The sequence below is a fragment of the Felis catus genome, chromosome B2 (genome assembly GCF_018350175.1).
Source record: "Felis catus isolate Fca126 chromosome B2, F.catus_Fca126_mat1.0, whole genome shotgun sequence".
NCBI classification, from domain to species: Eukaryota; Metazoa; Chordata; class Mammalia; order Carnivora; family Felidae; genus Felis; species Felis catus.
This window is the reverse complement of record NC_058372.1, coordinates 44,511,548-44,528,488: the sequence shown is the minus strand read 5'-3', so window position 1 is coordinate 44,528,488 and position 16,941 is coordinate 44,511,548. Positions and strand designations below refer to the sequence as shown.

Sequence of the window (16,941 nt, the reverse complement as noted above, 5' to 3'; positions counted from 1 at the left end):
TGTAAATATAACTACAAACTAAGAATACACTCCTATGTGTAGCTGAACAAAATTATAAACTGACTTCCTTATTTCCTCCCTTCCCCTTTCCCCATTCAAGCAGAGATCCTGAGTGCAATTGCCTCAGGAAAGTCCCGTTGCAGAGCAGAAGACTGCAAGCCATTTGTCTTCTGTGTGAATAAAGTACCTTGTAGAGAAGCAGTGAGAATGGTGCTCACTGCAGTCTAAAAAGAGAACCTTCTTGCTGGAGGAAGACAGCAGAGTTTTGAGAAGTTTATGGGCTCTAAGAGCATGAGAAGCGCATCTGGTATTTTACCTTGCTTCCCGGCAAGGCTTCTGGAGAGATGACAAGACTAAACAGTGCTGGAAACAGCCTTGGGAAAGATTTCCTTTTTTCTTTTTTTTTAAGAAAAAAATTTTTAATATTTATTTTTGGGAGAGAGAGAGAGAGAGAGAAAGACAGAGTGCAAGTGGGGGAGGAGAAGAGAGAGAGTGAGACACAGAATCCGAAGCAGGTTCCAGGCTCCAAGCTGTCAGCACAAAGCCTGATGCCGGACTCGAACCGCGGGATCATGACCTGAGCCGAAGTCGGACGTTTAACCAACTGAGCCACGCAGGTGCCCCTGGAAAAGATTTCTATGACCCAAACTTGGAACCAAAGCAGCAGAAGCCTAATGGACCTGAAGAGGCCAGCACAATAGATGCTTACTGGTAAACTGTAGGTTAGGACCAATGACCAAAGATCAAATGTCTTTCCTGTCCCCTAACAAGCACACATGCTGGCATTGCAAAAGATAAGCATGGGGTGGGGAGGAAAGATACTCTGGAGGAGCAGAGATTATGTTTTACTTAGTGTGTGTCCTTTTTTCTCCCATCAGCTCATTGAAGGTAGGGCTCTAAGTTAAAAATTAAGCTATGTTATATCAAGTTACATTATATTTATTGTACATTTGCTTTTGTGCATTCTCTCAAAGAGTTTATAGTTCTTGGCAGTTTACTCCGTACTTACTTTATGGTTTCCTGACCCTATGTCATTTAATAAACTACCAAATTAGAGATTCACGGTTCAGATGTCGTAAGATTAGATCAAGGTCATTAAATAAATAATCAATGGAATAATCAGTAAATTACTTATGGAAGCAACACAGGTAACAACGACAACATGAAAGATTTTCATGAAGTTTTACCTATCCTCTGTGACATCTGTAATATGAATATTTGTACTCAAGACAGCTTAGTTGTCATGAAAGTTGTCACAAACTGGGACAAAATGTTTGCAAAATACATATCTGACAAAAGACTTGCATCCAGAATATGTAAAACACTCCTACAACTCAAAGAAGACAGACAAATAACTAATCTTTTAAATGGGCAAACTATTTAAACAGGTATTTTACAAAGGAAGACATACAAATGAACAAGAAGTAAATAAAAAAGAACGTAAAATGACAATAAGTAAACTAAAACCACAATTACATACCACTACATGTCCACCAGTATGGCTAAAATTTAAAAAAATAACAGCAACAAATGTTGGAAAGTGGTGTAAATGAACTTTCATTCCTCATTTGTAGAAGTTTGTAAAAAGGTACGAGCACTTTGAAAGAGATCCAACACTAAACCTATGTCTGTATTATAACCCAACAATTTCACTTAAAAATATTTTTTTAAGGTTTATTTAGTTTTGAGAGAGAGACAGAGTGCGAGCAGGGAGGGACAGAGAGAGAGGGGGGGACACAGAATCCAAAGTAAGCTCCAGGCTCCGAGGTCTCAGCACAGAGTGCATCGCAGGGCTCGAACCCACAAACCATGAGATCGTGACCTGGGCCAAGTCGGATGCTTAACCGACTGAGTCACCCAGGCATCCCTCACTTTTGATACTTACACCAGAGACATGAATATGAATGCATATATTCCAAACAGGCATGTGCAAGAATGTTCAGAGTAGCTTTAGTCATCATAGCTCAAACATAGAATCAATGCCCATTGTCTATAAACAGGAGATTGGTTAAATAAGCTGTGATATACTGTATTCATGCAATGGAATGCCACTCAGTAATAAAAAGGAACAAACTATTGATAAACACAACAACATTGGTGAATCTCAAAGACATTTTACTGGGTAATCAAAAAAAAACCCCATAAAATACGATTCCATTCCTATGAAATTCTAGAACAGGCAAAAACAACAACAACAAAAAAGGAGTTGTTTCTGGAAGGGTGAGAAGAACTATAAAAAGCATGAGAGAACTTTCTGGGATAATAAAAATGCTCTTTTTTTTTCTTAAGTTTATTTATTTGTTTTGAGAGAGAGAAAGAGAAAGAGAGGGAGGGAGGAGCAGAGAGAGAGGGACAGAGAGAATCCCAAGTAGACTTCATGCTGCCAGTGCAGAGCCTGACACAGGGTTCAATCCTATGAACCAGGAGGTCATGACCTGAGCCAAAGCCAATAGTCGGAGGCTTAACCCACTGAACCACCCAGGCACCCGATAAAAGTGCTCTTAATAGGAGTTGTATGAATATGTTTACATTGTAGAAGTGTAATATATAAAACCCACTGAACTGTTCAGTTAAGACTCATGCATTTTACTCTCTGTACATCTTACATTAAAAAGAACTATAAATAAATATTAAATTTCAGTTAAAGATATGCATGCTCAGGTGTTTGGGGAAAGCATACTGGTCCCTGCAAATTACTCTGAAATGTACCAAAAATAGAATGCATTGACAGAAGTTTAGAAAGGTGGACAGGATGGATAGATGAGATAAAGCAAATATAGCAGAATGTTGTTTGTATAATGTAGGTGATAAGTATATGAGTGTTCACTGTACAATGGTTTTAGCTTTTTGTATGTTTAAGTTTTTTCATAATAAAATGTGGAAAAGGATAATAATTACAACTTTAAAGAAAGAAAGAAAAATCCTATCAGCTTACATTCTATTTCCAGTAAAAAAAAAAAAAGTCCTTCAAAATGAAGACAAAAAAGAGGTGATTTTGAAGAAAGAAGAGAATTTGTCACCAACAGTTTTGCTCTACAAAAAATGCTAAAGAAAGTTCATTAGGCTAAAGAGAGATGACACCAGCTAAGAACCCAGATCTCCAGGGGGAATGAACAGAACCAGAAATATCAAGTATAAAAGTAAATATAGATAATTTTTTTCATTCATTACTTTGAGACAACTGATTAAAGCAAAAATGATAACACTGTATTATGAGGTTTATAAAGTATACAGTTGAAAAGTATAAGCCACAATAGCACAAAAGAAAGGGTTATAAATGAAACTATACTGTTCTAAAATGCTTACATTTTATGCAAAACAGCACAATATTAAGTCTAAGGATACTGTCACATATTAGGTCTACAAATTGTAATCCCTACTGCAAAGTCCCACAAAACAATACGAAGGGATTGAGCTGAAAAGCCACTACAGGCCCCAAGTGAAATTTTAAATTCTTGGATTTAACCAAAAGAAGGCAAGAAGAAATAAAAGCAAAAATAAAAGACAAATAATAACTGTTAGTTCTAAATCAAACTATATCAATAATTACATTAAATATAAATACACCAAATACTGTAGTTAAAATTCAGAGGTTGATAGACTAGTATAAAAAAGTAAGACCCAAATATATACTGTCTGAAAAAGAGACACTTCAAATATAAAAAAATTGATAGGTTGGAAGTAAAAAGTTGCACAAGATGCACAGTGCAAACAGTAAGTTTTATAAAGTTGGTGTAGCTAGATTTAAATTAGACAAAGTAGACTTCAAAACAGAGAAGATTGCCAGACATAAAGAGATACTTCTCTAAATGAGAAGAGTTAATTTAGCAAGATGATATGACAATGTGCTTGCACAGAAGAGCAGTTTCACGCAAGTACAAAAAGAAGAAATAAACAAACGCGCAATTATAGTCAAAGAGTTTAACACCTCTCTCTCAATAACAGATAAAACAATAAGTCCAAAACTCTATGCAGATGTAAGTATTTGAACACCACAGTCACCTTGACCTATTTGACGTTGATAAAATAACATGCCCCAAACCAGCCAAATACAAGTTCTTTTCCAGTGCACATGGAATAGTTACAAAGGTAGACCACGAAACATGTCTCAGTAAATTTCAAAAGATTGAAATCTTATACAATATGTTCTCTGACCTCAACAAAATTAAACTAGAAATTAATAATAGAATATCTAGAAGAGCTACAGACATTTGTAAATTGAAAAGCACACTTCTTTTTTTTTTTTTCAACATTTATTTATTTTTGGGACAGAGAGAGACAGAGCATGAACGGGGGAGGGGCAGAGAGAGAGGGAGACACAGAATCGGAAACAGGCTCCAGGCTCGGAGCCATCAGCCCAGAGCCCGACGTGGGACTCGAACTCACGGACCGCGAGATCGTGACCTGGCTGAAGTCGGACGCTTAACCGACTGCGCCACCCAGGCGCCCCGAAAAGCACACTTCTAATTGACCCATTGATTTAAAAAAATTGCAAAGGAAATTAGAGCATATCTAAACTAAATTTTAATGAAGACACAACCATAGCAAAATTTGTGAAAAACAGTAAAAGCATAGTTTCAAATAAAATGTACAGATTTAGATATTATATTCTAAAAATGAAGTTTTAAAATCAATGATGTAAATTTCCACCTTCATTTTAAAAAAAGAAGAGCAGGGGCGCCTGGATGGCTCAGTCAGTTAAGCGGCCAACTTCGGCTCAGGTCATGATCTCGTGGTCCGTGGGTTCGAGCCCCACGTCGGGCTCTGTGCTGACAGCTCAGAGCCTGGAGCCTGTTTCAGATTCTGTGTCTCCCTCTCTCTGACCCTCCCCTGTTCATGCTCTGTCTCTCCCTGTTTCAAAAATAAATAAAACATTAAAAAAATAAATAAAAAATAAAAATAAAAAAAGAAGAGCAAATTAAACTGGAAGGAAGTAGAAGAAAGGACATAATAAAGACAAGCGAAAAGCAACAAAATAGAAAGCAGACAAACAAGGGGCGCCTGGGTGGCGCAGTCGGTTAAGCGTCCGACTTCAGCCAGGTCACGATCTCGCGGTCCGTGAGTTCGAGCCCGCATCGGGCTCTGGGCTGATGGCTCGGAGCCTGGAGCCTGTTTCCGATTCTGTGTCTCCCTCTCTCTCTGCCCCTCCCCTGTTCATGCTCTGTCTCTCTCTGTCCCAAAAATAAATAAAAAACGTTGAAAAAAAATTATAAAAAAAAAAAAAAGAAAGCAGACAAACAAGACAAAATTAACAAGTCAAAAGTTGCTTCTTTGAAAAGATTAATAAATCAATACACTGCTTAAAAAACAAACAAAAACAGGCAAGTCATAGACTGGGAGAAAATATTCACTATAATAAAACTTTTTAAAAAATCATGGTAAGAGTTGAACAGACATTTAATAAAAAAAGATACACAAATGACCAATAGCACATGACAATGTGGGAAATATCATTGGTCATTAGGAAAGTGCAAATTAAAATCACAATGAGAGTCCATTCTACATCCACCACAATGGCTACAATTAAAAAGGTAAACATTGCCAATGTTATTGAAAATGTGGAACAAATGGAACACTGCTACATTGTTAGTGAGAATGAAAAATGGTACAGCCACTTCGGAAACCTGCTTGGCATTTTTATTGAAGTTAAACATATATTTGCCATATGATCAAGCAATTCTGTTTCTAGACATTGGCCCAAGATAAATTAAAAAATACATATCCACAAAGACTTGTACACAATGATCAGAGTCTTGTACACAAGACTTTCACAAATGTGAAACAACCCAATGTCCATTAACTGAAAAAGGGATAAACAGCTGCCATAATACTGAGGAATATTTCTGAGTAGTAAAACAAGAATTAAGTACTGGTCCACAACAATCTTTTGAAAATTTCAAAACAATGTTTTGAAAATCTTCAAAAACATGTTGAGCAAAAGAAGCTGGATACAAAACAGTACATACTGTGTGATTCCATTTATCGGTAAACCAGTATACATTAGTAAATCGGTAAATCGGTATACATTAGTAAAACTAATGTATAAGGTAAAAGAATGGTCGTGTCTTTTGGAGCGTGGGGTAGAGATTGGCTGGAAATGCACACAGGAAATTTCTGGAGTGATGGGAGCATGGGTTACATAAGTTTACGTGTTTATCAAAAGCCACTGACTTTTACACTGATTTGTGAATTTCAATCCATGTAAATTTAACTTTGATAAAAGAATTATAAACGAAAATGAAACTAGTAAGTTGGCTCTTTCCAATGGTTTGGCCCCAGGCATCTGAACTTTTTTTAACCCTAAAGGTGATTCTCCTGTGATACTACTTAAGAACCACTGTTGTATCTTTACTGCTGCTACCTTATTTCAGGCCATCTGTCTTCCAGCTTGCTCTTTTAATCTGTGACCTACATTACTGCTAAAGAGACCTTGCTACTCAAGCCATGGCCAGCAGACCAAAAACATTAGCATCAGCTGGGGGACTGCGCAGCATCTCAGACCTCACCCCTGACCCACTCTGCAATTTCACAAGATCCTCAGGGGGGCCTTACGCACATTAAAGTCTGTGAGGCACTGACTTTTGCCTCACCGAGGCATGGCGAAGCTTAAATACAATATTAGGTGAAGGCACAGTGGCCAGCACATAATAGTGATTCAAAAATCATGTCCATGTCTTGATGGAAGGGGGACAGAGCAGGTGCGACAGACAGGAAGAAAAAGTGTAATGGGGAAAATACCCCTCTCAGAAGTTGATGTTTCTTCAATCACATGTCAATAAATATGGGTGCTCCATGAATTTGCAAACGTGCTGGCAAACACTGGGGGAATAAGAACTCAAATTTCCATAAATAAATAAATAAATAAATAAATAAATAAATAAATAACTGAGGACAACAGCATTTGTTTATATCTAGCTCTTCTCCAGAAAAGGGATCAGCACTAATAACAGCGGTGGAAAATATTGAAACATAAGCTATGTCTCCTGAGAGTGGGAGTAGCCTGGCAGCCCATTAAGATAGAGCAATCCTGTCCCAGCCTCCCCTCTCCTCTGACCTTCCCGCATCCATGAGATGGGCCTCACAGGCATTGCATCATCGTGGCTGTTCAGCTGTCAGTTACCTGCTTGAGGTCAGGCAGTGTCCACACGTGGCTTCAAATATTTATTTATTTCCCCCAAGTGTTATTTCTAACAATGAGCGAACTATAACTTATCCAGTCCTTTATCTTAAGAGAGAAAAGAATTGAAATTATTACTTCTGAGGAGGAAGGGCTCTGAAAATGTGAAATATAGACTTCTCTTTTTCTCAAAAGGATGGAGTGTTTGTTTTGCAACAACAGGGGAAGACATCAGTATGCTGACAATATATTTAGATTCACCTCTATTATTATTTAAAGTGTAAATTTTTCGCTGTGGTGAAGCCAAATTATATTTTATTGTATTTTTGTTCTTTATGGTGCTCTTGGTTTTATTAACATGATAATGTGTTGGGCAATTTTAAAATTGTTATTTGACCATTGTAATTTTTAAAATTACCTCTTGTATCAAAAAAAAAAAGAGAACTACAGGCCAATATCCCTGATGAATATGGATGCAAAAATTCTCAATGAGATACTAGCAAATCGAATTCAACAGCATATAAAAAGAATTATTCACCATGATCAAGCGGGATTCATTCCTGGGCTGTAGGGCTGGTTCAACATTCGCAAATCAATCAATGTGATACATCACATTAATAAAAGAAAAGATAAGAACCATATGATCCTGTCAATCGATGCAGAAAAAGCATTTGACAAAATTCAGCATTCTTTCTTAATAAAAACCCTTGAGAAAGTCGGGATAGAAGGAACATACTTAAATATCATAAAAGCCATTTATGAAAAGCCCACAGCTGATATCATCCTCAATGGGGAAAAACTGAGAGCTTTCCCCCTGAGGTCAGGAACACGACAGGGATGTCCACTCTCACCACTGTTGTTTCACATAGTGTTGGAAGTGCTAGCATCAGCAATCAGAAAACAAAATGAAATCAAAGGCATCGAAATTGGCAAAGATGAGTCAAGCTTTCACTTTTTGCAAATGACATGATACTACACATGGAAAACCCAATAGACTCCACCAAAAGTCTGCTAGAACTGATACATGAATTCAGCAAAGTCGCAGGATACAAAATCAATGTACAGAAATCAGTTGCATTCTTATACACTAATAATGAAGCAACAGAAAGACAAATAAAAAAACTGATCCCATTCACAATTGCACCAAGAAGCATAAAATACCTAGGAATAAACCTAACCAAAGATGTAAAAGATCTGTTTGCTGAAAACTATAGAAACCTTATGAAGGAAATTGAAGAAGATACAAAGAAATGGAAAAACATTCCATGCTCATGGATTGCAAGAATAAATATTGTTAAAATGTCAATACTACCCAAAGCAATCTATACATTCAATGCAATCCCAATCAAAATTGCACCAGCATTCTTCCCAAGCTAAAACAAGCAATCCTAAAATTTGTATGGAACCACAAAAGACCGTGAATAGCCAAAGTAATATTGAAGAAGAAGACCAAAGCGGGAAGCATCACAATCCCAGACTTTAGCCTCTACTACAAAGCTGTAATCATCAAGACAGCATGGTATTGGCACAAAAACAGACGCATAGACCAATGGAATAGAATAGAGACTCCAGAATTGGACCCACAAATGTATGGCCAACTCATCTTTCACAAAGCAGGAAAGAATATCCAATGGAAAAAAGACAGTCTCTTTAACAAATGGTGCTGGGAGAACTGGACAGCAACATGCAGAAAAATGAAATTAGACCATTTTCTTACACCATTCACAAAAATAAACTCAAAATGGATGAAGGACCTGAATGTGACACAGGGAACCATCAAAACCCTAGAGAAGAAAGCAGGAAAAAACCTCTCTGACCTCAGCTGAAGCAATTTCTTACTTGACACATCCCCAAAGGCAAACCTCATGAAGATAAAAAGCTTCTGCAAAGGAAACAATCAACAAAACTCAAAGGCAACTGACAGAATGGGAAAAGATATTTGCAAATGACATATCAGACAAAGGGCTAGTATCCAAAATCTATAAAGAGCTCATCAAACTCCACACCAGAAAAACAAATAATCCAGTGAAGAAATGGGCAGAAAACATGAATAGACACTTCTCCAAAGAAGACATCCAGATGGCCAACAGGCACACGAAAAGATGCCCAACGTCGCTCCTCATCAGGGAAATACAAATCAAAAACCACACTCAGAAACCACCTCACACCAGTCAGAGTGGCTAAAATGAACAAATCAGGAGACTATAGACGCTGGTGAGGATGTGGAGAAATGGGAACCCTCTTGCACTGTTGCTGGGAATGCAAACTGGTGCAGCCACTCTGGAAAACAGTGTGCAGGTTCCTCAAAAAATTAAAAATAGACCTACCCTATGACCCAGCAGTAGCACTGCTAGGAATTACCCAAGGGATACAGGAGTACTGATGCATAGGGGCATTGTACCCCAATGTTTATAGCAGCACTTTCAACAATAGCCAAATTATGGAAAGAGCCTAAATGTCCATCAACTGATGAATGGATAAAGAAGTTGTGGTTTATATACACAATGGAGTACTACTTGACAATGAGAAAGAATAAAATCTGGCCTTTTGTAGCAACATGGATGGAACTGGAGAGTGTTATGCTAAGTGAAATAAGTCATACAGAGAAAGACAGACACCATATGTTTTCACTCTCATGTGGATCCTGAGAAACTTAACAGAAGACCATGGGGGAGGGGAAGGAGAAAGAAAAAAAGAGGTTAGAGAGAGAAGGAGGCAAACCATAAGAGACTCTTAAAAACTGAGAACAAACTGAGGGTTGATGGGAGGTGGGAGGGAGGGGAGGGTAGGTGATGGGTATTGAGGAGGGCACCTGTTGGGATGAGCACTGGGTGTTGTATGGAAACCAATTTGACAATAAATTTCATATTTAAACAAAAAAAAGAAAGAAAAAGAAAATACTGACACAAACATAAAAAAAGTAAATTAATTAAAAAAAAATAAAGTGTAAGGTTTTCACCGTGGTGAAGCCAAATTATATTTCATTGTATTTTTGTTCTTTATGGTGCCCTTTGTTTTATTAACATGTAATGTGTTATGCATTTTTAAATTGTTATTTGATATTCTGTAATTTTTAAAATTACCTCTTGTATCTCCAACCAGTTAAGCTGCCCTGGTGTCAGTGTAATGTCATACATTCCATTCCATGGGATAAAGAACCATCCGGACTTGGAACCCCTCATATGCAATGGTGTTACTCCCAATCTGAAGCTGATGAACAGGAGGAGTGGGGAGGGAGAAGAGTAAAACCCAAAGTGTCTAATTAAAACAATTAATATTACCCAAATTGTCAGCCAGAATGTAAGGGATGGGGAACTTCCATCTGGTGTTAGGGTCTCTCAGGCCATTTCTGGAGTTCTGTGGAAATAAGGCAAAGATGACCAGGAAGGCAATCCTTGAGGCCCCCCTGGCCTCCTCTTTCACTAAATTTTCACACCACAAACAACCTGTCATACAATTTCAAACAATTTAATCACATTTGTCTTCTGATGACCAAAGTGATTGAAGTTCATTATAGACAATTTGGAAACTTCAGAGAAATTATTAAGGACAAAATTTAAAAGACCTACAATTTCTAAAAGTTGAGATAGTCACTTTAAGCATATTGGTGCATTGGGGCACCTGGGTGGCTCAGTCGGTTAAGCATACAACTTTGGCTCAGGTCATGATCTCACGGCTTGTGAGTTCAAGCCCCGTGTTGGGCTCTGTACTGACAGCTCAGAGCCTGAGACTGCTTCGGATTCTCTGTCTCTTTCTCTCTCTCTGCCCCTCCCCTGCTTGTGTTCTGTCTCTGTCTCTCAAAAATAGATACATATATTGGTCCATTTCCTTCTCTCATTCACTTACTGGGAAAAATAAGTGAACACGTAATATGGTAATTATAGACTCTTTGTACTGTTTACTTATTTTTCATCTGTTTTTGTCATCATCGGCCACAGTTGAAGCCCCTGTGGGTACAGATGATAGATTAGATTCTTTCATGTCCTCCACAGTGCCCATGCCAAGGCTGGACACAGCAGAGGCTCCCAGTCATAAAAAACAGCCAGTACTGAGGATCGTCATTATGTCCTTAACAGGTACTCACCCTTAGGAGGATGTCCCCTTGAAAGAGGTCCAAGCCTTCAGCTAGATGCAGATTTAAAAATATACATATTTGAGTGAGCATTACTAAAAGGCATTTCTCATAATAAAATTAATCTTTTCCATTGTAAATCTTTCAGTGTTCATCTTCATGTGATAAAAGTCACTTTGAAATAGGCAAAATTTCCTCTAATTGAGTAAATGTAAACAACCCATAAATATCATGTCTTATCACATCCTTGGTCTCATTTTGGAACAAGAAACCTGGTCCAAGAATCTTAAAAGTAAGCAATGAATTAGAAGGCATCTTTTTGATCATTGACTCCAAATCTCTCATACTTGAGGAGGGCACAAGGGAATCTTGAGACAGGAAGTAAGGCACTAGGTGGTCAACAGTTGAGGGAGCTTGAGAACTCCTGACTTCCTTTTCAGGGCACTCTCTGCTATTGTTCCATCCTTCTTCATGACTGTAAGTAAATGGGTTGATTTTTCTCTGCCCCATGAATAAACAATGATACTCTCCAAAGCCAAACTCAAGATAATGCCCTTGCAATAAAGACCAGGCAAATATGGATAAATCCACTCAAACTGTATCTCCAAATATCTATCAGGAGCTTAGCACGATAAAATTTCTCCCTGATGGTATCCTTTGAGTCTGGCCTCATTGTGTTTCTGAAAATAGGATTCTTAAAAAGGAAGACCCTTGTGGGGAAAATTATGAGCACGTAAAAGAATGTCTCTTCTTATCATAACCCTTATATTTGATAAGCAGCCTCCCCTGTAAAACACAAAGGACTTCAAACAGGGTCAGTAGATTATTTCATTGTGAGAACAGTTCCTGATTTATAGCTGGGAAACCAAGCTAGAGAATTATCACCGCAGCCTCACATGGTAACAGAGGTCCCATTTGGCAAAGCTGATGGCTCATTCATGATAAAGGACACCCCTGGGGTTGTAGGTATTAGGAGAAGCTGTGGTTTCACTTCCTAATGACTAAGGCTACCCTTGTATCATCCCTTTCCCCATGCACACATCTCTTTTTTTTTTTTTTTAGTTTATTTATTTATCTTGAGAGAGAGTGTGTGTGTGAGGGACAGAAAGAGAGGGAGAGAGAGAAAATTCCAAGCAGGACCACACCATCAGCACAGAGACCAGTGCAGGGCTTGAACCCATGACCTGCAAGATCGCGACCTGAGCTGAAGTCAAGAGTCAGACACTCAACCAACTGAGCCACCCAGGTGCCCCTCCATGCACACATTTCCTAACCTCCATAAGCCTAACCTATGTATACAATCACAGCACAATTAAACAAAAACAAATAGCAATGACACGACTGCCTCATCGGCGTAGAATTGCCTTTCTGATAGGGGTAGTATGTGCTGGTCTATCCCCTCTCTGCCTTAGGCATGTCATGAACAAAAGCATACATTTCCTGACACCTGGTTTGGATTAGGGATGCAGGTGAGAGCTGGACTCTGCCAGAGTGATATGAACAAGCCCATTCAGACCTTGGCGCCCAGGCCGGTCAGCATAGATGAGGTCATGGAGGTGTGAGAGAGTAGAGCAGCTGGGGGGAGGAATTCTCAAAGAAGCACATATCCCTTAAAAAGAAGCCTCAGGAGATTCACTACCCAAGTTGCTCGTGCAGCATATATTTATTAAGCGCCTAATGCGTCCCAGACTTTGTTCTACCTGCTGGGGATGTAACGGAATAAAACAAAGCCCTCAAGGAGGTGATATTCTTGACTGGGGAGGGAGGAGAGACACACAAATAAATGAACTTGAGTATCAGATGGAGAAAAGAGCAATAAAAGAAAAAAAGAACAACAGGGGGAAGGTGTTGAGGCAGGGGAGGGTTGACATTTTATAAAGGGTGGTCAGGGGAGGCTTCCCTGAGAAGGTGGCATTTAAGCAGAAATCTGATGGAATGGGGAATAAAGGAAGAGTATTGAGGGCAAAGGCAACAGCAAATAGAAATGAGGAAAGCCTTGATGTCTCAGAGCAGCTTTCCAAACTTTAGCCTGGGAATCCCCTGAGGGCTTCTTAAACACAGATGGCGGAGCCTACCCTCAGGGCTTCTCAGTGGGCAAGTCTGGGGCAGGGCCCGAGAATTTTGAGAATTTTCATTTCTAATAAGTTCTCTGGAGATGCTAATGCTTCTGGCCCGAGAATTTTCTCATAAGTTCTCTGGCGATGCTAATGCTTCTGGCTGGGGGACCACACACTGAGAACCACCTTTGTAGAGGAATAGCTATGAGGTCAGGGTGGCTGGAAAATCCAAGTAATTAAGGGAAAAAGTAGGGGCGCCTGGGTGGCGCAGTCGGTTAAGCGTCCGACTTCAGCCAGGTCACGATCTCGCGGTCCGGGAGTTCGAGCCCCGCGTCGGGCTCTGGGCTGATGGCTCAGAGCCTGGAGCCTGCTTCCGATTCTGTGTCTCCCTCTCTCTCTGCCCCTCCCCCGTTCACGCTCTGTCTCTCTCTGTCCCAAAAATAAATAATAAATGTTGAAAAAAAAAATTAAAAAAAAAAATAATAATAATAATTAAGGGAAAAAGTAGAAAAAAAAAAAGAGATCAGACAGCTGGCTAAGTTCAGCTCATCTCAGACTCTAATGTGCAGGGAATCAGCTGGGGTCTGTAAAAAGGGAGGTGGGGGTGAGACCCAAGATGCCGCATTTCTAGGAAAGCTCTTAGGTGGTTCAAGTGATACTGACCTGCAGAACACATTTGGGGAATCAAGGTTCCAGGGGCTTTATTCTGTGTTGGACAAGATGTCAACCAGCACTGGTCAGTGTTGGAAGATTGGAAGATTGGATAAGAGAAGTGACATGGCCCGAATCATATCAGAAGGAGAGCTCTGTCTACTTTGGGAGGAAGAGCCTTGTGCAGGGTGAGGGCAGGAAGGCAAGAACTGTTATGAGGCCACCGCAAGGACCTGGCCAGACCCAGATGCCTTAGAGCAACACAGGAAAAGGGAAAGTGCTCAGAAGTCACAACTCGTGATGTAATTTGATGGTAGATCTAACAGCATTTGCTGATAGATGGTGTGCATGTTGGGAGACAGATAAGAGTCGGGGCAGCTCTGAGGATCTGAGCCTACTGATCCAGACGGGGGGAATTTCTTTAAGTGAAATGAAAAGTCTGAAAAAAAGCAAATCTTGGGCTAGAAAGGTTAAATTGTGAGGCATGGAGGCAAGATAGGTCAAAAGGTAACAATTTCCAGTGTGTGGTTTCTCCCGAACAGTTTTTGTGATGTAGGATCCGGCTACATTGTTAGGTAGCTAACCCTAACAATCCTAGCAGCTTGGTTGGAATGACCTAAAGAGAGAAAAAACCCACATGGTAAAATTTCTTCATTGGAGTCACACAGCTCAGAGCGGGTGGTGGAAATGAAAACAATGGCTCTAAGATAGAAGAATGATCTTGTCTAGAAAAATAAGGATGTGATAAGGAAAAAACTCTAACTCTAGTGCCAGCCCTGTTTTAAAATACAGCCGATCCTCTCAGGTACATACACCTTGATTGCCTGACCAAAGAGAGATGATTTCATGCCTGGCTCTGAAGTCTTGGGACCCGTTCACCCATTTACCTTACCGAACTATTTCTTTAAAACTATTTCAAGCTTTTCCAATTCTATGTCAACTAGCCTCCCTGTCCTGTAAATGGGACAAAGCCACGGAAACTCGACCTTTAGCTCTGGGTTTTTCCAGTTTTGTAGTCTGCAAATAGCACTGGGTTGAGTTAGAAGAACTGGAGGTGAGCCCCATCATTGTCATCTGTGATCTGGGCAGATCACCTCCACCACAAGGAGCTTCCTGTCCCTTCTTGCAAAATGAAAATTAGCACTTACTCTATTACAGGATTTGGCAATTGGATAGGAAAGCTCTTGATAAGGTATTTAGGATCGTGAATATCTGTTTCCCACCGATCCTAACCAAACATACCCAGAATGTAAAGGCTTCTCCTTCATTTTAGAAACAGAACAAGAGAGAGAAAAGCTTCTGTCTCCTCTTGGTAATGGACCAGATTGCTGGAGTCCTTCAATAAAAATGTTTGTAGCCAAGATGTTGAAATGGAATACCTTTACACTCTTCTCTAAATCCTAAGCAAACAGGTGTTAATGAATATGACACACCAGTAGAGGGGCTGGGTTCCCCCCTCCCCCACTAAATATAGCCCTAGGCATATATTACATGTACATACAAAAAAAAAAAAAATATATATATATATATATATATATATATATATAGCAAGCAGAATAATCATCTACTTTTCTTTCCTTTTTTTCAAAATAAAGACAGGAACACTGAAATTTTTGTAAACAAAAATCATGTTATATGTTTCTAAAGCCATGGAGCACTCACTAGTTTCTCTAGAAAATGTGGTCTATCATTGCCATTTTTCAGAAACTTAGCAAATTCCAATGAAACACCAATAGATATTTCTCCCCTAAAGTTACCCAATACTCTATCATGGAGATAAGAGCTGTTCAGCAATTGTATCATAAGATTTAAAATTATTTCAAGGCATTAATAATGCAGAAATTATACCCACCAAAATTGATTTCTGAAATATCCCTCTGTTCATCAAAATCTTCATCATGCACTGTCAAAAGTAGGGAAAAATTCTTATTAATCTTGCTGAACAAAAGAAAGTTCAGAAACACTCTCTATGCATTTCAATGGATTCTTACCATTTCCTTCAGAGAGATGTTTAATCTGAAAGAAATAAATATACAGAAAATGGATAACATATACCAGAATTAATATTTCTGAACACTCATAACAGAAGAACTCTACTTACAGATACAGCTGCTATGTGGGCACAAAACAAGATGAAAGACAGAACACAAGTGGATCTAATCCAAATCATTGTTGCAAGTGAACACATTTAGCAAATACACCTTGTGATAAATACTTTTCGGACCTTGCCCTGGCCGTCATTTTAGAAACTTTGACCCTCACATATGTACTGTGGCATTAAAAAAAAATAGCCAAAGGAAATGTCATTGATCCTTTTAAGAACAGATACCAAGTTTAACATAAAATCTCCAGCTCCCCAGACCAGGGAAAGGTTTGAAAAGGATAATATTGAGATGAATATATAAAAACCTGTAACATTTCTATACACCAGCAATAACATTCCTATATAGCAGCAAAAACTGTTCATGTAATATAACAGATAAAAAAAAACCCATTCCACAGTATAAATCAAAACAATCTATAAAATATCTATAAAATACTTAAATCCAATAAAAATAATTAAAATTTTATGGAAATGTTTTGAGAAATTATCAGAGGACATAGATCTATTCATACACACACACACACACACACATATTTATATCTATAAAATATTCATGAATGGGAAGACTTCATGTAATAAAGATGGTCATTATTTTGATATTTGTCTACAAATTAAATGATTTTCCAATAAAAATCTTGCCAAGTTTCTTGTGAAACTTGATGAACTGACAAACCCTTTCTGAAATTTACATGAAAAAGCAAACTTCCAACAGTAGATCAGAAAACTGAAAAGAAAGAACAAGGAGAAAGAACTGCCCTAATGGAATATCAAGAATTTTTTGAAGTTATAGTAGAGAGTGTGTTATTGCCAAAAAAGACAGAAAAATTAGTCTACAGAATGGAATAGACTATCAAAACAGATGCAAGACTATATGGGAATTTCACATGACAGGAGCCAAAAAGTCCATAGGGAAACTTTAGTCTTTCAACAGTAATGTGGG

General features: G+C 38.7%; 1 protein-coding gene across 1 annotated transcript in view; it reads right to left on the bottom strand.

Moving 5' to 3' along the window:
* The window catches only part of MEP1A (meprin A subunit alpha), a 36,925-nt gene extending 20,858 nt beyond the window's left edge, over nt 1-16,067 (bottom strand). Inside the window, exons 1-5 of the mRNA XM_003986218.6 lie at nt 15,999-16,067; nt 15,889-15,913; nt 15,750-15,800; nt 11,202-11,242; nt 10,399-10,474 (exon numbers count right to left, since the gene is read on the bottom strand). Coding sequence (XP_003986267.1) covers nt 10,399-10,474; nt 11,202-11,242; nt 15,750-15,800; nt 15,889-15,913; nt 15,999-16,067 — 262 coding nt within the window. The remainder of the gene's footprint in view (nt 1-10,398; nt 10,475-11,201; nt 11,243-15,749; nt 15,801-15,888; nt 15,914-15,998) is intronic.
* Between the last annotated feature and the right edge of the window lie 874 nt (nt 16,068-16,941).